General features: G+C 33.7%; 2 protein-coding genes across 3 annotated transcripts; one reads left to right on the plus strand and one right to left on the minus strand.

Moving 5' to 3' along the window:
- Nucleotides 1–500: 500 nt before the first annotated feature.
- LOC120082873 (uncharacterized) lies at nt 501–8582 on the plus strand. Its single transcript, XM_039038233.2, has 13 exons — nt 501–911; nt 1575–1686; nt 2250–2521; nt 2600–2674; nt 2756–2814; nt 2965–3100; nt 3778–3874; nt 4166–4232; nt 4542–4640; nt 6585–6674; nt 7277–7431; nt 8009–8110; nt 8190–8582. Exons 3-13 carry the CDS (start codon nt 2269–2271, stop codon nt 8341–8343), a joined length of 1287 nt encoding a protein of 428 aa, XP_038894161.1. The 5' UTR covers nt 501–911; nt 1575–1686; nt 2250–2268; the 3' UTR covers nt 8344–8582.
- A 970-nt stretch (nt 8583–9552) lies between these two features.
- LOC120082874 (Cwf18 pre-mRNA splicing factor) lies at nt 9553–14425 on the minus strand. Of its 2 annotated transcripts, none has more exons than XM_039038235.2 (5): nt 14285–14425; nt 13797–13975; nt 12156–12282; nt 11944–12058; nt 9553–9901 (listed from the first exon to the last, which is right to left on the minus strand). In XM_039038235.2, the coding sequence occupies exons 2-5, from the start codon at nt 13952–13954 to the stop codon at nt 9837–9839; spliced, it is 465 nt and encodes a 154-aa protein (XP_038894163.1). In that variant the 5' UTR covers nt 13955–13975; nt 14285–14425; the 3' UTR covers nt 9553–9836. The 2 variants fall into 2 exon arrangements, with proteins under 2 accessions (XP_038894163.1, XP_090172427.1); XM_090316301.1 differs by lacking the exon at nt 14285–14425 and adding an exon at nt 14149–14167.
- Between the last annotated feature and the right edge of the window lie 7727 nt (nt 14426–22152).

Below are 22152 nucleotides of genomic sequence, written 5' to 3' on the forward strand. Positions count from 1 at the left end.
CTCATGCCTTCAATTTCATAAGATCTAAGTCATAAACAAATTATTCAATTAGATGGCTACAAATATGACTGTCTCGTAACAACAACAGTTGGATATAAAACCTATGTCAAAAACAAAAAAACAATATTTTTTTTTAATAATATCAAATGCCCACCTGGATTTTACCGCTCAATGGTGAAATTCGATGCTACAATTATGCAATTTATTATATATTTATCATTCAAATTTTGACAAAATGAGTATAATTCAATTGACATGGTATACCAACATTAAAATCAAAAGTTGGATTTTTTTTTTTTACACTTGACTCATACAACCGTGTAAAATGAAATATATTTAGATGCATCTCGAATATTACCAATCTTTGTGCATACTATCAAATTGTCTAATCATAATTTATCATAGGATAAATTTTATTTTTTAAAAATATTTTAATATATTTTTAGATGTGAGTGATAAAAAAGATGCATAAAACAGTTGATATTTAGATGCACCCAATTATTACGGTATAATTTGTAAGAGGGCAAGAGAAAATCGAAATGTGAAAGGGAGTGAGATGAGTTTGAGAGAGTCGAGCGCCATAAAAACGCTATTATTATTTAAAGCAAGCTGCCTTGTACTCGTAGTTGAACAACAACAACAACAATTGAAGGCGTAATGTTAGAATACCTCAAATTCTGCCATTAGGGACCCGAAATACAGCGGAAGAAAAAGAAGCAAAAGCAACCTCTCTTTCCTCTCTCTTTCTCTCTCTTGTCTTTGATTGCCTTTGCCAACAGTAATTGCTTGAGGTTGAAACTTTTGGAGGTGTGTTCCACTGAAAAATGGTTGCCTTCTTAGGGTTTTGCTTTCTCTGTTTTGAAGATTGGCTTCTTCTGAATTGAGAATTGCTGAAGCTTCAGTGTTTTATGGTGAGATTGTTGTCTGTTTTCATGTTTTTCATTTCCTTTCGCATGATTTTTCGTTTCTGCTGTTTTTGTAAGCTCTGAAAACTGTGTTAAACAGTGACGCAATCTTCAATTGTGAATGTTTTCTTGAGGTTCAAAACTTCATCGCTTCTCATTTTAATATATTCTGCATAGGTTTTTGTTGGCTGAGCCTTCGCTTCATTCTTCTTCTTCTTCTTCTTTTCAAATTTTGTTTGCCGTTGCATTTCCATGTTTTGGTGAATTTGTTCGTCTCTGAACCTATCAGTTCTCAATTATCGGCAATTTTCTGGTGTTTCTTCTTTCACGTTCTCTGTTTCTGTTTCCGTTTGTTCTATTTTCATCTCCTGTATTTCTGTTCCTTCTTTTCACTTTCAATTCTCACTTACGGCATGGTTCCTCATCAATCAAGAAACGTTTCAATAGCGAAAACGGATGAAGATTATACGTGTTAGCTTAACTTTGCTTTTCTTCAACTGTTGCTTGAGCTTGCCTGAATTTCCTTTACTCGCAATCTTTATTTTGAAGATTTTGCTCCTCCTCTTAGAAGCTTCTTTAATTTTGTTACTTTCTATGTAGGTTTCCGAATTTTGTGCTACTAATATTCCGTGATTTTCACATTTTCGCTTTTGAACTATGTATTTGCAGAATCGGTGCAAGGGAGGAATTCGTCCTTTTTGAGTAAATCAATGCGCCCTTGCTAGCTCGTCGTCTTCTTTATATTCTTATTGTTGTTGCAATAAAAAGAACGACAAAAAATGTAGGTATCAGAAAAAAGTTGCGAAAGGCAACTGTTGTGTCTCATTCCTTTCATGTGACTCTTGCATGTCTTTTGATCTAAGCTGTTAAATATTATCGTCTTTTTACATCTGTTGAACCGATGTTGTTTAGAATCCGCCAGAAGTTTGTCTGATCGATAAACCATCTGATTAGTGACCGATTGAGCACGGATTTTATATTTCATTAATTTCTTGCAATTAATACGTTTATTTTTAGTCAAAAAGTAATGATAAATGAGGACGAAGAACTATTTTTAGTTTATTTTGTGGACAATTTTAAGAGTGACTCGTGAATAACCTACTACTTCTGCTTTGTTGGTTGGCATTTATTTATTTATATATCTGCCTCTTTTTTGTTGCCAACTGGCAACTGCTCTTGTGAAATCTATGTTCTTTGCTTCAGCGATTTTTCATCACCAGCTCATTTGTCAGTTCTTTTGATCCATACCTGGACTAATTTGATGAATTGGTACTTATGCCATATGAATATATAAAATGCCTAAAAGTCCAGAGTAATTGAAAACCATTGATATTGTGTGGGCAGAAATTTCATATCTGGGGATATGGGATGCCTTGTTTCAAAGCCAGCAGATTCTGGTGGAAACAGGCGGAGGCCGGGAAACATTGGGGAAGTTTCTGTTTACGTTCCTGGTCTGCGCATTCCTAAACCAGTAGATTTCTCTCTAGCACTTGGCGATCATCTATCTAAGAATATAGTTGAACGCCTATCAGCTCTGAGAACTCGCATAGTTGTAATGGCTGGCCAAGAAGGTCCAACAATTACTAGAACACGGAGAAAAACTGCTACCCAACATGGTTAGTAATGAAAATTATTTACATTGTGTAATATATCTTCTTTCCTTCTGAGATACCAAATGGTACTGTTATCTTTAGGTGGTTCAACATTAGCTGATCTTCAGCAAGCTCTGGAAGATTATTTACCTGTTCTTTTGGGATTAGTTAAAGATGGTAAGCCAGATTTTAGTTGATTATGACTGATTTATATTTCTAAGATAATGCCTAAGAACATTGCTTGTGTGCTCTACCTAGGAAACCAACTTCAACACAAAGTACAGTTTGCGTGGATTAATCAGGAGGATGATTTGGAGGTTGTCATGATACCAGAATTACTTGAGAACATTTGTTGGCTTTTTGTTAAAATAATTGGATGTTTGAAATTTATGTAGTTTCCTAGTGACTTCTGAAAAGTAAGTCTAGAGGAGATTGTGTTATCCTGCTAAAACTTAATTATTTTGCAGGAAACTGCCATGTCCAACGCTTGGTATGAGGTGCTGTCAGTTTTGCACTTAATGGCAATGCTATCTTTATCACAGGCCAACTTATTACTTCTTCCTAGAACATCTCCCGATGGTTATCAACCGAAAGTATCAGAAGGTAATTTTCTGCATAATGTTGTATTGCAAGTGTTTAGGCCTATAGCTTTCTTTTTCTTTTTCTTTTTTTCTTTTCCCTTTTCTTTTAAATCTTTGTAACCTTTAATGCGTAATACATATATATCAAGTGGACTATATCCCAGTTTAATTTGTCTCTTATCAAGCCTTGGAATCATTGCATAGAATATGGAAGTATGAATTTACCAAGATCTTTGTTTTAGCTAACCTGTAACATGCTATTTTGCAAACAAGATGTACTTTTAATTGATGCATGATCATGTGGCATGTTAGTTACATTCATTTCCTTTAAATCTTTCTTACATACAAGCATTGGTTACTAGAAAGCTCATTCAGATGATCATGTAATGACAATTTTTTTTCCAAAAATGAAAGAGTGTTGTTTTCATTAAAGGATGTAATTCAAGCTAAAAAGGTGTAGAAAGGAAGCTTTTGGTTCTTTATCTCTTGTGATGCCATTGTTTGGTCCAATCTGCATTCTAGATGTGAATTTCTGTATGGTCACCATTATGGAAATATAGGATATATTTCTGTGTATTAGGACATGGAATTTCTATTCAATACAGAATGCAATTTTCAAGATGACAGGCTTTCTTCCTACTTCATTTAACCTCAATTTTATGGCCTTGTTACTAAAAGGTGGTTTCTGTTCCCCTGCAGAGAGTAGGCGAGCCTCAATTGACATTTTTGTAAAAGCTGCAGGATATTTGGATTGTGCTGTTAGACACGTTCTTCCTCAGTTCCCTGCCGAATTTAGGTATGCAGATTAGTAGTGATCTTAACATTGTTAACATCCTTATTATTTTTTATTTGATTCAAGCATATTTTGTTAAGCATACATATCAAACAAGAATTAGTCGGTTAAGGATCCTCTGAACCTAAAAAGAAATGGCAATTACATAGCTGAGATCCACCTTCAATACAAACTAGAAAAAGAACTCGATCTTCAACAACCTCTTGTTTCTTTCAAACCATATGCCCTATGGACCTCGAGTTTCTTGAATGTTTGTCCTGTTATTCTTACAATTGAGCATTTCTACTTCTGTAGGAGAAATTTGCCGGTGGACCTTGCTGAAGGAGTTCTCCGAGCACTTTGCCTGCAAGCACTTGGCCAGGTACTATGTTCAGATTGTCTTAATGATAGCCTGCTATATTTGATTAGATGCATTTTTTTCCTTTTTTTTTTTTTGGGTGTACTCTGAAATGTTGAACCTCTTATCAAAATATATCCATTGTCCACGTAGAGGACTAGCTTGACCAAGTTTCGTTTTCTATCTTTCCCAAACAATTTAGTGTACAAGGATCTAGCTGGATAGTACAAGCGCACTTCTTTCATCTATGCATTTTATTCACATATAAATTACGCATTTCCTATTACTGCAACCTTTTCATCTGTTCATTGGCTTCTATCAAATTGGACACAGGGAGTTGATATCCAGCTAGGAATGGCTATTGATAGCACCAAAGCAACTCTTGCTGTTAAGCGAAGGCTTGCATGTGAGATGGTAAAATACTGGCAGCAGGTAAGTTTGTTCTTTAATTTATCACAGTAACTATTGACCTTTGATCTATTGACTGAGTGAAGTGCCATTGATCTGTGTTACATATTTATAATTATAACGATCAAGATATGACTTCTGTAGCTGCCTATTGTACTGTCAACTCCCAGCATTGGTAATTTTTGGATTCTACAATGGCACGTTAAACATTAATGCATACATCCTATCTCTCTTCATAGAATCCATTTTAGTTTGTGCATCGCATCGTACCACATACTTGTAACAGATACATTACATTTATAAGTGCATAACATCTCTTGTCTGATATAGTATGAAGTATTTTCTATTTGCTACAGCATACAATTTTAGGGTAGTACGTTTACGTGATTTACTTAAATTTGCATGCACTGTTCTATACAAGTATCTAAAAAAGTTGTTTGTAAGGATTGAATAGATTGCTTTTACACTCTTCTTCTGTTGTAATTTTTTTTTAAAGTTTATTTATCAATAGGGACTGGAAAATTATGCCAATTTCACTGGGAGAATAAAAAAGTGCAAAAGTAGGAAGTATACGTGTTCTTTGTTTTCCGCCCATTAATACTAGTTAATGAATTTTCTCAGTGCCATATGGTTATAATTGTTTATTTTCCATAAAAAAAAAAAAAAAACTTTGTTTGTAGGGTTGTGCCTTTGTAGTTACGCTTGTGTATTAGTGCATCCTGGTGATTTGGGGAGGTGAACTAGTAATCAATAAAACTGAAACGGAGTCAGAAATTAGTCACGACTCTTAAGAAAGCACTTTTATGGGCCATTTATTTGCAGTTATTCTATCCCATGTGTGCTAATTTTTCTTTTCCATTTTTGGTTATTTTAAAAAAATCATTATTGGCATGGTGCCATGCGATATGATTGTTATATCATATAGGGAGGACACATCAAACCCATCCAAAAACATGGATTATTTATTTATATTCCTATAGGAATAACATTTTTCATTTCTTTGTTTTATCATAAAATAAAAAATTATGTATCATATACCATGATTAAAAATAATAAATAAATAATTTTGATAAATAACATCTTATCAAAGTTAATCAACATATATGCTGGTAAAATTAATAAACAAAAGTCAGATCAAAATAAATAAATAAAAGACAATTCAATCGTTAGAATTCATTTAGTTAACTAATGTTAATTGATAAGATTATAACTAAAAAATTTCAAGTTTCTCATATCCAAGTATTCAGTTCTTGGCATCTTAATACCAATAGTTGACATCTTTTATTTTCGGATATCTTATATCCAGGTATTCTTTTTCCAAGCATCTTAATTCCATGAAAACTTTGAAACAAACAACCCTTTAGGAACTTCACTTATGCCACGTCCAGGTATGTTTGGATTTTGGTCGCCTACCAAGGAAAGTTGCCTGTGACTATCATTGATAGGGACTGTTATTTTCTCCCCTATAACTAACTGAATGACTAGCCTCTTCATGCTTTTGTAACCGAACATGAACACCAAGCGCTCTATTGGTCAGAAGTGAAGAAAATGCAGAGGACCGAGCTCAATTTTTTCTCCTGCATGAAATAGAATAACGTAGATTCTGGAATGCTGAAACGTCCATTAATCGAATGCACTTATTGGACCTTTGTTGATTGTATGGACATGGATGAATATCCATTAATGTAATGGGTCTTTATATTGTTTTCGGGATTACAATATGTTGCCCGAGTTTCATGCATAATTTTACAATGTCATCATTGTCATGTAGAACTTCTCACAATTCAGGCTATTGTATTTTAATTACTTGGACGACTAGGCTGGCGTTCTTGATTAGTCTGTTAGTATATTGACCAATTTTTCTTTCCCGCAAATACTGATTCTGAATTGGTTTTGATATGTTTGAAATGATGTTCACTATCTGTTTGTTCAAATAGCAGCTCATATATTTCTCTGATTGCTTTACAGGCCCAAGATAACATCATGAACCTTCCGTTATCAAATGGTTGGGGAGAGAAGCACCGGCTCTTCGTTAAATGGAAATACATTGAAGCAAAGGTATGCTTTGATTTCCTTTATATCCTATCTAGGTTTTGATTAACTACATCAATAACATTCCTAGCCAAATAAATGACATCCCAAAAGAATACTAAGATATAAAAGTATATCCCGTAGTTAGGATGAAATGCTTAATTGAATCTTTGCCTCTCCTCTTAGTTAATTAAGGGTGTGTTTTGTTTAATTTTTCAAGTATTTAATTTTGAAAATAAGTCATTTTGAAAAAAATTAAAGTGATTGAGTCACTCAAAGTAGCTTTTGAAACACTTTCAAAGTGTATGTTAAATAGTTTTAATCAAAAGAGTTTAAAATAAAAATGATTTTTTTAAAGAACACTTTTTTTAGTAGATCCAAACAGCCCAAAGAAAACTGGTGTGTACTCAGCTTCATCCTACTTAAAGGTTTTCATCCTTGTTTCTATGAAGTATTGCATATTTGGTTCTTAATTATCTCGATTTCCAAGTCAGTAAACTTTGCTGTGCCGTCTCTAACGAGAACTGATATTCGTTTATTTAAGTCAGCATGGTCAGTAATGTCATAGTGCATAAGCTGTGGCAAACCTATGTAGAACTAACCCATGGGTTTTGTTAAATTATAAACAGGCTGCAGCATACTATTATCATGGTTTGATACTTGACGAGGGAAACACCGAGAAGTCCCACGGGATGGCTGTAGCTGCATTGCAAGCAGCCGATGAATATTTTAAAGAAAGTAAAAAGGCTTGCGAGGCTTTTAACTCCGCTCCTCCATTATCAAGGTACTTCGTTTCTCTTTTTACTGCTATGTTCTTAGTCTTTGGGTTCGCAAATTTCCAACCCGTTTCTAACTTTTCTTTCATTTTTGAAGTAGAAAGAATTTCAAACCAATGTCGTATATAAGGTTTAAGTTAACGTATTGTTTTATTTTATTTTCATACAATCTTTTGTTTAAAACTACCGTTAAAATTTTTGGTTTATCTTACAAATTCAGTCCAAACTTCGAAATTTTCAAATTTAGTTTATGAGCTTTTGAATGGCTACATAAAATTCAAATTTATATTAAATGGTTAATTAATTTTGAAAAGTTTTTTTTGTCAACCTATTAGACACAAAATTTAAAGTTCAGAAAGCTATTAGATATTTTGTTAATTTAACCTAAAATTCTATAAGTATGTTCTACTTCTCATTATTTATAGAAACTCAACTAGATTTGACATATGTTTTCCTTCAAAAAAGTTTTAAAAAATCAAATTTTCTTAAATATGTGGCGCTCGCACCTTAAATATTGACTTCTTTCAGAATTGACAGAGGTTAAAATATAACTGACAATTGTAAACACTTGCATTCTTCATGCAGAAATCCGCCGCTCTTTGGAACCATGAAGTATCTATCAGAAAAAATTCCAAAAGATGCTTCAAGCAAAGTGCGGATAAACCGTGACTTGTACTCTTTTGAAAAGTAAGTCCAATTCTTGAATTGTAGACTTCGTTTTATTTCCATAGTAAAAAGAAACCACTAATAAATGAATAAATTACAGAATCGTAGAAACTGCACCGACATTGCCCGATTTCGCTCTCGCGCTGAAGCCAGACGAATTCCAACTTCCTGCAGTGGACCCTTCATGGAACGAGGAGAATATAAACAGAGGTCAACAAGTTGCCTCTAAACAATTAAAAAGTGATCAAAGATAAGACAAATCTGCACATATTACATCAATACATAACTGAGGCGACGCTGAAAACGAATGGTGCAAATGCCAAAGGAAAGCTCGTCGTTGTTCAATCATTGTGTGTATTTCATCATAGGTCTTGGCTTTTTCCCTTTTTCTTTCTTAATAAATTAATGTTTCCTTTCTTTCTTGAGGTTTGTATTTTGCTAGAGTTCTCAAGTTCCTCAGTATATTGTTTTCTGCCTTGGAAGCAGGCGTTAACACTTTGTTTTTCTTTTCTTCATTTGCTTTCTTATCATTTTTTGTTTATGCACTAGGTTTACGCACCATGATTTAACATGTTAATTTTTTTTTTTTAAATGACATTACATCTTAGATGAAAATTAATATTATTATTTTATCAGTTTCATTAAAAATTTTAAGCTAACAATAAGCACTAAATTTAATAACATTAACTTTAGAATTTATTAAAATTCATTTACTAAATACACAGAAAATATAGACAAATGAAATATGTTCTTAGTACCAGAAACAAATTGATGTTTTAATATTTACTTCAATTTTTCTCTTTCGGAATAAAGAAAATAAAATATATTTGATAAGTGTTTTCTTTAAAGGCAAGTTTCTTTTTTAATTAAACAGAGAGAGAGAGAGAGAGAGAACTTGTCGAAAAACAAACCAATAGTAAACTATTATAGAGGAAGACAAATTAGGAAAGTTAGAGTTAAAGGAAAGTTGGAAAAAGTTTCAAATAGAAGGTTTGGAAAAAGAAAACCAAAATTTAGGGAGAGATATGTTAACTGTTAAGAGGAACATAAAAATATGTCCAGAAGTGTGAAAAAAAACTAATACTTTGAGTAACATAAACTTAATATTTATGCTTATCCTCCAGGAGAGAGAGAGAGAGAGAGAGAGAGAGAGAGAGAGAGACCTCGCTTTTCAAAAATGTTAAATTTAAAATTGAAAACTGAAACCTCGGTCAAACAATCGTGTTTTTCAAAATTGAAAAATCAAAGTTATGATAATCATACAATCACCTTTTATTTGCATATATTACTTGCAGCTCTGACGTCACCTGGAAATAGATAGCTGCCACGACACAAAAACAAGTGAAAGAACCGTGGAACGTTTGCAAGGGGGTCTGACTGAAACCATTTGTGAAATCAATGTCCATAGTAGATTATAAAGTAGCAGACAAAGATGGGGGGGAAAACACGGTTCACGAAGAAGATTAAGTGAAATAAAAAGTTATTCTTAGTATAGGTAAATTTCAAATCACTATCCATCATGAGATACCGTATGAGGTGTAATTAGTCAAGGAACACACCATGAGCCACGATAGATAAACTAAATCAAAAGATTTGTAGCCAAGAAGGATCAGAAAGGTCACAGAAAAACTGACCCTATAAGCCAGAAAAGCCATCGTACTTCAGTGACAAATTTCTCCAAGCATGTCGCAGTAGTCATGAATATTAACGAGACCGTAATATCGAAGCTCATAACTTGTGTGCCATACTATCCTTCTGCACCATTTTGGTCGTCGTCTCCTTCAGCTGACTGCTTTTGCTTTTCCTGTTCCTCTACACAAAATTGAATGAGCAAAAAGATCGTTAAGGTAAGTAAGCAGGGTGCTCTATAAATCTGTAACTACTCTGTAATTTCAGAGCTTCAAATAATTTTCTACCATACAATACACATAATAATCGTTGTTGTGACTTCCAATGCATACTAGCAAATGAGAGTAACCTACATCAACTTGTATTTCAACTATAGGACATACTTAATTCCTCCCAAAGATTGTAGTAGTTTCGTAGGTTCAATGATTCCTTTTAAAGATCATAGGTTTGTAGCCTCACCACATATTTATATTGCAACGTCCTTTAAAAATAAATAAATAAATAAGTAACCCGTCTAGTTTAGCATGACCTTTCTATGACATTCCATGTCTTCATGAGTTTTTAAAATGACCCTTTTCTACTCTAAGCTCCACAACTTCCCTCGATACCAAATAATCCCCCAAAGTCTTACAGCCCAAAAAGTTCAAACTTCAAGATTGAAACAGTCATAAGAAACACAACTGATGACCAAATGCTCTAAATTGTTTAATAAGAAACATGTGGAGTATTAACAATAAGTGAGGCACATACAGTTTACAGTTCGGGTAGAGAGAACCCCTCCTATAAAATCAACATCTCCTAATAATCAATAATCATAAGGAAACTATAATAATAAAAAGAAATTCAGTGGAAGGTAACTAAGGGCTGTAATCGTTCTTATTTAGCCTTGGTATGCTGAAATTGAAGTCAAAAGAACCGCAAAGAAATTTCCTCTGGTCGGAGCTTGTTAAAGTGAACATTGATAAGCTTTATTATTTTTAGATTGAATTCCAATATGGAATTAAAGGTGGCTTGATAGAGTTATATACCAGTTATACCGGTCAGAAGAGAGCCTTAGTCATGGTAATAGGAGCACTAGCATTTTGATCTTTTCTCCTCAGAGGTTGTTCTCATTGGTCTTGATGGCCATGTTGCATCCGTGTTTTCTATAAACAGTGCATTTGCAGCTGTTTTGTCTATACTTGTCTTGGTGGCCTTTTTCATAGATTATTCTACTTTGGTGGCCCTTTTTTCTCATTTGTGTATACTTTGGTGGCCTTTTTCGTTGATGAGGAGACTTGGTAGATAATTACTATATTTTAGTTAATATTTGTTTAGTTGATACTTTAGATTAATTAGTGTTTAATTATCTAATTGCCTTATTTTTTGTAAGGCTATAAATAGCTAGTTTAGGATTGTAATAGGAAGGTATTGAATATCAATTATATATTGGACTTGTGTTCTTGGAGAGTTCTCTCTCAACTTTAGGGATGAACTTCCCTTGTTCGGAAATGGACTTGGCCTAATACCTTTCTCGCTGCATCAATTTTTGTTTCCAAGCTCTCCAAGTCTTTTAGACGAAGATTTTGAAAAAGGCTCTATATTCTTTCGATGCTTATATTCATGGCTAAATTTCTTCAAGAGTATATTTGTTGTTTTGTATTTTACTTTTTTTTCTCTCTCATTTTGGGACTTTGTATCCCTAAACATTTAATTATACAAATGAGAAGTTTTTTTTCCCCCTAAAAAAATTACAAAGAGATTCTTTTGGTTCACAACCAGATCAAATACTCTAAATCATCCTTACAGGATTAAATTAACTCACCTAAAAGATATTTATTTCATGCAATGATTCTTTAATCTCTACATGTAATGACTTGGTTGAAAATTGTTAAGAGAGATATGTTGCAAGCAACATTACATCACGCATGTTTGACTTGAACACAGGTTAAAAGATGATAATCAAGATCTCTTAATTGTTCATAAATGCTGTGGTGCATGAAAATTTGTTCACAAGTTAAAGACGTGAAAGAAAACATATAGAACCCCCAAAACAGAACCAGCAGACAAAAATGATATTATGTATATGCTAATTGACTGGAGATAGATATCTTCTCAGACAAACAAAGCAAATAAAATTCAATTTGTAGTCCAGTTACAACTACCAAATGAAGCAAGTAAAAGAACGAGGATAAAATATGACTAATCAAGTTTGCATAGACCTCTAATTCAATATTTCTACTTACCCATAAGCTTATATAATGCTTTCTGTGTACGTCTTTCAAGCTTATCAAGCTTCTTCTGTACATCCCTTCTAAGGTCCCAGTTTGGTTTCTTTGGAGCGATATTTACAAATGGGTCCTATAATTTTGCCGATGGAATACAATAAATAGAAAAAGATCCAAAAAGTATGAGCATAGGTCAGTGTAACACAGAAAAGCAGAACTGATAAGAGTACCTCTTTTAATTGTGCAGGTTCAGTAGTAACAGGGTCCTCAAACTTTGGCAATACAGGTGGGGCAAGCTTGCCCTCCTGAAGCTCCTTATCATGAGGAACATAGTTCCGAAATTTCATATTAAGATTACTGCAAAAGGATAATTTATTAGTGAATAAAAAACTTAGGCAAATGACGCATAAAATAATTCGACAACAGAAAATAAGTTACATCTGTATTTTGCACTTTTGCAAGAGGGAAGAGCTTCTTAACATGTACATGCATAGTTACAGTGTATATCAATATTCAAATAAGTTGGGAATGAGAACGACATCAAACTATATATTCAATGGCAAGAGAAAGTCATTTATATTGGAACACATTTCCCCCTGCAAGAGTAATATATTGAAACAGTTAAGCTGTATGTCACATTGCCATTATTGTCACCACCTCATCATCATCCCAAACTCCTACAAGCCCAAATGTTATTAAGAACTAGAAGGGAAAAAAGAAGAAAAAGGAAAAGGAAAAGGAAAAGTAAAGAAAGAAAGAATTAAAAAAAAAAAAAAAAGGATCAAAAGAAAGAAAAGAAATAAATATCTTATTAGTGGGAAGATACTTTTACGAGCATACTTCACATGCATCAACATTCAGATAAACTTTACAGCTTAGTTTCTAATACTATTTTATCATAGATTTTGGTTAGTCTTCTGCTCCATTTGGAGCTTTTGTGGCCATTTACGACTCTAGCCTGCAAACAGAAAGATGCAGATTACTAAGGAAAGGAAGACAGTTTTTGTCTGTGCTGCCCTACAATGCAAATTCTATTGCCAAGGCTTTTATTTGTAGTATGCCCCAAACCAAGTTCTAGGGAGCTCAGCACACTGGCTACAGCGGACAGTAGTCGTCTGTAACATGTCCCAAGCCAGATTCTAGAGAACTTGGCTAACTGTGCCAATTATGTAATTTTGGCATAGACTCCCACCGTAAACTAAAAGGGAGAAAAGAAAGACGACAGATAAAGATTTAAAAAGAAAAAAGGATGGCTAAAGGAAGGGGAAGAGAAAGGGAATGAGAAAGAAGTAGTTAAAATAGAAGGAAAATAGGTCAGGCAATAAACACAGAGATAAACGAGAGTGGTTTAAGGCCGAGGAAGACGGACATCACCAATCCAAAGAGAAGGAGACGGACATTCAGGACAGGAGAGTCGCATGAAATCTGTTCTTTTCCCCTCATCATCTACTCCATTGTGTTACTTTCGATAGAATATTCTTTTTTCCAGTGAAGTGTCAGTTTCTAGGAGATATGAAAAATTAAAACGTTTCTACAGAATGATGTAGCCTTAATGTACTATTGTGCGACTTCCTCAATGGTTTTTCAAATCCATTCATGTTTCTTATTTTCTAAGCTTCTAATCTATGAGTACAATCATAGTTTAGGATCGTACATTTGGAGAGGATACCATAGGATAGATCTTTAAAAACGTAATTAAATGAGAATATAGTCGAATAGAGTAAAGAGATGATATTGCAGTCAGAGCAGTCGAATGGAACATATCTGAACGTTACGAATGTGCAAAAATGATCATAATTTATAAACTTATTGAAGAAATCGAATAAAAAATAACTTCCGATACAACAGCGAAGAAGAAGATATACACTCACGTTTCTTCAGCATCTGCAGTAGCACCATTCTCTTTATCCTCTCCTCCAGAATTCTTCTCATCTGAAGCGTTTAACAATTCCTGAGCAGCTCTTAGAGCTCTCAATCTCTCTTTACGTGCTGCAGCAACTTGTTCGACGGAGTCTTCTTCAGTAGCCATTGCCTATTGTGCGAAAAATATCTAATACAAAGATAACTCAATATCACTCTCGATTGTTTTTGACAAAAGAACTATAATAATACCACAAATATATGCATTCGAAGAGATGAATAATCGAAAAATACAAATTAAAGAAAAATTAAGGTACCAATAGAAATTTTCAGAGTAAACAGTCAAGATTTCATCTAATTAACCTCTGAGATAGCCACAGATGACAAAAAAAAATAATCAAAAGGAAGTGAAAGAAGAGTAGACAGCGGCAGGAGCAACACGAAGATGATGAAGAGCAAGAGGCGCAATTGACGATTTCCACAGAAGAAATATACTTACAGAGAACTCGAGAGGGATAACACTTTTGCTCAGAGGATTGTAGTCGCGAGAGATGCTTCAGAAGCTTCGAGCAATGGCGGGAGGGAGGAAGGAGTCGGAGTGTTTCTTTCTTGCGCAAAAGCCATATGATATACATTTCTCGTGGAACGAGCCATAGATACAAGGCCCGGATCGTAAGAGGCCCATCAGGAGTTCAATCGGATCCGCTTATCAAATTTTACTGCAATGTAGATTTTAACTTTTCATTTATAAAAATAATATATCATAATTTCATTCATAAAAATAATAAAATATAAACGAATTTATACAAGTCTGAAGTACCCTCACCATACAAATGACTTATTAAAAAATTTTCGTAATTACATTGTAATTAAAAGAAACATCGGCCAAACTCTTCACCAACCTCTTTTCCAACCAAGTTGCTGCCATTTTTCTCTCCAAATTGACTCCTCCGCCAAAGCAAACTAGTTAATACCAACACCTTTCATATGCTTGACATACATTTTCACAATGGCTTGATATGAATCACTCCGGAAAGAAGAGACTTTGCGACTTGAACTCTTGGTCGATGGTCAATTAAGTGGAGCTTTTTATCTATGTACCAATGAGGTTGATTGGTTAAGTCAACCCTCCAAAGTTTTCGTCTTGAGAACAAAAAATAAAATTAGTAAGAAATAGATGAAAATTGAAAAATTAGATAAAATAAAATTTGAAATTGAAGAGATAAGATCAAACATGGTATTTGAAAAAAAAAAATTATATTCGATTTTTAAAAAAGATTACATTTGATTTTTAAAATTCGAAAGTATAGGGAGATAATTTAGAAGAAAGTTAGGATTTATGCTAAAAAAAATCTGCAAATGGCCTTATGTGACCTACAAATATAGTGTAATTGGTTTCCAAACTACGCCCAACAAATACACCGCCATTGAAAATCACTTTTTCCTGTTTTAGATCAAAATATTAGTTTAGAAAGTGAGTGTTGGATTGATAAAAACTTTATCTAAATAATTGCATTCATGAAGAAAGAAACCGATTTAGATTGGAGTATGAAAATCTCAATTAAAAATCGTCAATTGAAATTACTAACAAATCATGATGTGGTGTTTATGTCAATTGGGAGATCTCATAAATAGAAAAGAAACAAACAATGTTCGATGATGGTACAGTACATTCTTCATTGATCGAATCGGTCAAGGTGGGTATAAGACTCCCAAGGCAAATAGGTTAATACCAACACCGTCTATATTCTTGCTTACTTTTTCATAATGGCTCGATAGGAATCACTTTAGCAATAAGAGACTCTGTGACTTTAATATTAGTCATGGTCGATTAAGTCGAGTCTTTCATCCTGCAGTAGTGGATTTGATCGGTTAAGTTAAGCCTCCAAAGTAGACTTGTCATTGATTGATAACAAAAAATAAAATCAATAAGAAATAAAATAAAATTTGAAATTGAAGATAAGATCAAATATGATAGTTGAAAAAAAAATGCATTTGATTTTAAAATTAGAAAAGTATAAAGAAATAATGTAGGAGAAAATCAAGTTTTATGTTAAAAATTCACAGTGTAACTAAAACTCTAGCATTTTAGGGTTAAAGAAAAATGGGAACACATGTGAGACTGTATTTGCTATCAATTTGATGAAATTTCTGCTTTGCTATTCTTCCCAATAGAATTTTTAAAACAAAAAATAATATGATTTAAAATTTTTAAAAAAACTAATTAATAAAAATGAGTTTTTTTTTATTCCACGGTTAAAATAAATCTATAATAAAGATATTCATAAAAATAATTTAAAAAGCGTATGATTTAATTATGATTAAGAGAAAATCTACTGTAAATATAAAAAGTTTGTTACGAAAACTAATATAATATAAGATTTAAAAATCCAAAATAAGATAATCATAAAAATAATTTAAAAATAATATAATATGATATTTTAAATTTCAAGCCAATACTTGAAAGTTTGTTGTTATAGAAGATCGAAATATTCAAAATAACTATTAAATTTGATATAGAAATTCAAAACAACCGTTAAATTGTGAGATTTATGGAAAATTATCCGCTTGAAAGAATGATGTTAGTTGCCATTGAAAGTATATTGGGATATAAACTTGAACAATTAATTACAATCTCATTAATATAAATGTCGAATTAATTACACTGCAATTAAGAGAGACGATAAGGTATTTTAGGATTTCAAAAAGTTGAACTCACGTGATATCCATGTGTTTTACTTCAGAAGTACTCCGCTTTTGTTATTTTTCCAAATGATAGTATAATTACTGCTATATATTTGATTATTCCAATCATTTTTAATTTATATAATGGGCTTCCTTTGCATATAACCAAATGGGATTTTTACATAAGAAGCCCATCTTTGATCATATATTTTCATAAATGTCTTTAAATTTGATTTTTTTTTCAAAAAGGTCTCTTATTATTTTTGGATAGTTTTATCCTTTTTTATATTTATTTATATTCTTTTTTTTTTTTTTTTACTATTTTCAAAGCCACTCTAATGATCGAGAGAGAAAATATATTTATTATAAAGAGAGAAAATATATTTATTATAAAGAGAGAAAATGCATCTAATATAGTTTTTCTCATTTATCAATTGGAGAGAGAAAATGCATTTATTTTATTTTTTTCTATTTTTCAATTTGGAAAAAAATGCATTTAATGAAATTTTATTTTCTATTTACGTTGGTTTTCACATATCAATTCATTGGTTTTTTTTTACGGATTAATGATTATTTTAAATATACCTTTGAACATTTTGACAGATTCATAATTATTTTAAATATATCTTAGAATATTTTCTTAGGTATTTGAAAACATTCTAACCAATATATGTAATATACTACATTTTATAAATTAGAGATCGACTCAATGCTTGACATATATATGAAATGTACCACATTATATAAATCTTCATAAATTTCATTTACACCACAATACATATATCATAATACAATAAGTCTGAATAAAAAAAAAACACTCGTTTATATCAAGTAAACGAATACATATACCACAATATATATTAAATTTCCTACAAAAGCTAAAAAAAGTACATATATATATCACGGTATATATAAAAATAGGGAAAAATAAAGTACATCTTCATAAGGGGGTTTATAATACATAACCCTTCATCTTCATTAGGGTTGTCAACGGGGTCGAGTGGAACTCCCCGTCCTCATCCTCGTGGGGTATTTCCCCCCGGCGGGGACGGGGATAGGGATTCCCCACGGGGATCCATCCCCGACCACTTTTTTTTTTTTTAAAAAAAATATATAAATATAAAAATATTTGTAATTAATATATATATATATATATATAACAAAAAAATTTAATCGGGGTGGGGACGGGGACGGGGTGGGTGGGGATACCCTCCTCATCCCCGACCGGGACCCAGTTAGGATCCCCGATTTGACCTGAATCCCTGGTCAAACTGGGGATTCTCCGCCCCGATCAGGGCGGGAACTGTCACGGTGAGTCTATTGTCTTACCTTACAACATGTGAACAAATATGAATGTGAATGAATGAATCATGCAAGCACATGTTGCAATAAACTTGATGACATAGAAATGGAATGTAGATGGAATGTTATGTTGTGTTATCGCTTATGCACACTACGTCTAAATATATGTGTTGTTAATTATATGCTTGTAGTATGCGATGGAGTAATGCGTTGGAGCAATGCGTTGGAGTAATGCGTGTTACAAGTTTCCTTGCGCTGAAACCAAGTATAATTCCAACGCAAGTTTCTTAGAATAATCTGAGGTCGAACACAGGGATTGTTTTCGTTAATGTATTACTCATATGGTATATGCGACTGGTTTTTACAATTAATAAAGAATGGTTGTTTATACAGTAATGTAAATTGCGGTGAAATAAAATTGCATTGATAAAATAAAGTTGCATAAATAAAATAAAATCCTAAACTAATATGATACAAGATACAAGATATGTGATACATGATACTGAGGTCGAGACTGACTGTGAAGTTATACAAAGGATCATGGCCAAGTCTTTATGGATGAATCAGAAATAAAAAGAGTAATTAGTAAAAACAACGCAAGTTTGTCAATCACGTTAAAGATGCAACTAAGGTTCCGCTTTCCCTTGGCGTACACCTCTCGGTGATCGGCCGCATCCCCATATCTCTATGGTGAAACAGGGATGAATGTGATAAACGCGAGGTTGCTTCCATCTCTGGAAGTACTTCTCGCTTTAGTTAACGCATTCTTCCAACCTTCTCTCGATAGGCAGAATAACGTCTTCACTTCTGCTCTCACAGGTGAAGATGCCATCGAGCATGCTTTAGCTAAACTTAATTATTTTCTTAACACAAATTAATTTACTTGCTTAATTCTTGCTAATTACCCAGGGAATTAAGAAAACATCATGAAGAAAATGGATTATGGATTATGGATGAACGAAAATAGACAGAGAGATGATAATGGTAATGATCATAACATTTAATACTAAGATTAAGCGTTCGATACATGGTGTGAATGAAAGATTAAGAAGATGAATACAAGTGATGAACTAGAGATTAGAAACAAATACAGAAAGCGTGTCAACGTCTTGACACAGATCCTGAACGGAGGTTTTGCTTGCCGGCGTGTGGTAGAAATGGAAAGGAGAGCTTCCCTTTCAGGCTTGCTCTTCTGGTAGAAATGACCTTTGCACAGAGCTTCAACGGCGAGGATTGGAAGGATTCCTTGCTCGAAGACTCATCTCTCGGCCTTGTCTCTTGATTATCCCGGATCTACTCTGGACAGTTGCTTTAGATCAGTCTCTCTCTCAGAATCGATATATGCACGTCTCTATGTATTCAAGTATATTTCTCAGTGAATTTGTAGAAGCTATTTATAGGTGAAGCTTGACTCTTTGAATTCATGGTCCCCACTTTATGGTTATGGTAGTTCCTGAAATGGCGGGGTGAATATTCCTTCTGTTATGCAATCAATCCGTTAGAAATGCACAACTGAAAGCTGTACATTTGTCAGACTCCTCCGCAAATGCGTTGCTCTTTACATCTTCGATCGATTGCCGCATGCGGCGTTGTTTTTTATTACCGCTTGCAGTTGAATTTGCGTTGATCGTTAAGCTGTTGATCGATTTTCGCATACGCCTTCATTGCATTGATCTTCTCTTCATTCCTGAATGATGGGCGCAATGCGACGTGGATGTATTGTTTCTTTTATCTTTGAGCCATTAACGCATGCGGTGACTGATTTCCTTCAAAACAGAAATTGAAACACTCTATTCTACCATCGCAAGGGTGTTAGTGGGTGTATTGACGATAATTTATAATTCTCGCATTTCTTAGCCAATTTCTATACTATCGATGCAACTTTTCTTTCTTTTAGCCGCAATATCTAAACAAAACAATATAAATAACTTGTATTTCTACAAGTTATCACACCCCCAAATTTAGATATATGCCTGTCCTCAAGCATATCTTCTACTAAGGCAATATTGCTCAATTCTTATCCTAAATTTTGCGTCGATTGTTTGCTCCGAATGCTCCACCTAGGCAACATTACTTAACAACACAATTTCTTTCTATCCTTGATAATTCATAAACATGCCCTACTTTATTCTTCTGTACAACAAATCTCTACTAAAAAATTCCCTTCTCATTTTAAAAAGAATGTTTACCTCTTCTTGCAAAAACAACTTGATGCGTCTTGAATGCAGTGGTCAGGTTGCGTTATTTTCTTAGAGACTATTGATCATGGTTACACCTTTCGTTTTGGCTTGTTCCCACGGGTGTCATGCGAACATCCAACTACGGTTGTGTGCCAATCTCAACTTCAACTCTTGATTTTCAGCTAAGTTTAACTTTTGCTGGTCAGAGGAGTTGTCAGTTATATTCTTTTATTTTTCTCTCATTTTTTTTCATGTTGCATCGTTCTTGGAAATCCACCTTCATTTTGGCTTGTTCCCACGAGTGTCATGCGAACATCCAACTACGAGCAGGTTCCTTTCACAACTTAACTCTTATCAGGTTGGGATTGTTTTGGAATTTTCCTTGCGTTGACATTGGAGTTTGTATGAAAAATAATTTTTTTTCTTCTTATTATTTTTTTTTGACAATGAACGCATTTTTCTAATGACCGCATCCACTTGATCGCATCTGCTCAAACCTTCCCCACCCCCAAATTTAGAGATGCGCAAGGTCCTCATTGCGTTGTTTTAGACAGAATAGACAAAAACTTAGTCAAAATTTTGGAAAGAAGGTTTGAGCAGAATTTTGAAGGATAAAAGGTAAAGCAGTGCTATTGTTACGAATTATCTAAGTGTTAGTTAGAAAATACAAAGTGTAGGAAATGTTTCTAAGGTTATGCATATAATTCATCATGGCAACGCAAGGAATAATGCAAAATAAAAGATAAAGAACATTGCAATAATTGACAAAGAATGATAAATAAGAGGCTAACGCATACGGAAAGAATTGTTACTCAGTTGTATTAAAAACTAACCAAGTCTGCAAAGAATTATAAATAACGCAATACAAAATTGTAGCATGTACAAAGAATTAAGAATAACTTCTATACATAGAAAAAGAATGAATGAAATTATCTTCTATACATAGAAAAAGAATGAATGAAATTATCTTTTGTATTTGATTCAGACGGGTGCACGATTAAAGATTAACACCACGCTTCCATTTACGCAAATGTATCTTTGTAGAAGACGGGCAACAACAAATGTATCTTTGTAGAAGACGGGCAACAACAAATGTATCAACGCAACACACCCCTTAACTCAACACATTTCTGGAGGACGAGCACATGGTATTTCTACTAGCGCAAAACTACCTCAACATAGTGCGTTTTCGCTAAGGACGGGCAAAAAATAGATACGAGCGCAACACACCCCTCAACGCAATGCATTTGAGTAGGATAAACGCAAAGTGTCTCTTGTTATCACAAGATGCACCCATCATCGCAATGCATACCAATTCTTTATTTTTCTTTTTAATTCATCAAACACACAAGTTGATAAGACTTTGCGGTGTTCATCGTTTTATTTAGTCATTCACAGAAATTTTAAGACAACGCTACTAATGCACAAAAGTAAAGAAATTAAACACGACATGAAAATACACAATTGAATTAAATTGAAAGTAAACACGTAAAGCAGTAAATGCTATTCTAATAAGTAGTAAATAACGCAATTTAAAAATCAGTAAATGAAAGCTGTAAAGAAAGCACTTAAACATAGATATACGGACGCTGGAAGAAAGAAGCTTTTCAGAGTTATTGCAATAGCATCCCCGCAAGCGGTCAATCCTGCTTGCCTAAGTTGATGGTTTTCATGCGTCGATCCACGTCACCCCTATAGTAGGGCTTATTTCGTTGACCTTGACTTTAAATGCGTTATTCCTATCTTCAGTTGTTAGCTCCACTACGCCATGGGGAAAGATAGTCTTGATGCGGAATGGCCCAGACCAGTGGGATTTCAACTTCCTTGGACTCTCAAAGAATGTCCAATTGTTTATGCGGTCATCATGCCATTTCTTGGTTCTCTCCTTATAGAGTTTGACATTTTCGTAGGCGTTCATTCGCTACTTGACCAGCTGGTTCAATTGCAACTTCCGAATTTTCCCCGCGCTTGCTAGATCAAAGTTCAGCTTCTTGCTTGCCCACATTGCCTTGTGTTCCAACTCGAGAGGCAGATGACAAGCTTTTTCGAAGACCAGAGCATATGAGGACATGCCAATTGGAGTTTTGAAGGTAGTCCTGTATGCCCACAGTGCTTCATCGAGCTTGGGTGACCAATCCTTCCTAGAGGTACTGACTACCTTTTCCAAGATAGTCTTGATCTCTCTGTTAGAAATTTCTAC

This window comes from Benincasa hispida, chromosome 8 (genome assembly GCF_027475165.1).
Source record: "Benincasa hispida cultivar pf3 chromosome 8, pf3_genome.v1.1, whole genome shotgun sequence".
Taxonomy (NCBI): domain Eukaryota; kingdom Viridiplantae; phylum Streptophyta; class Magnoliopsida; order Cucurbitales; family Cucurbitaceae; genus Benincasa; species Benincasa hispida.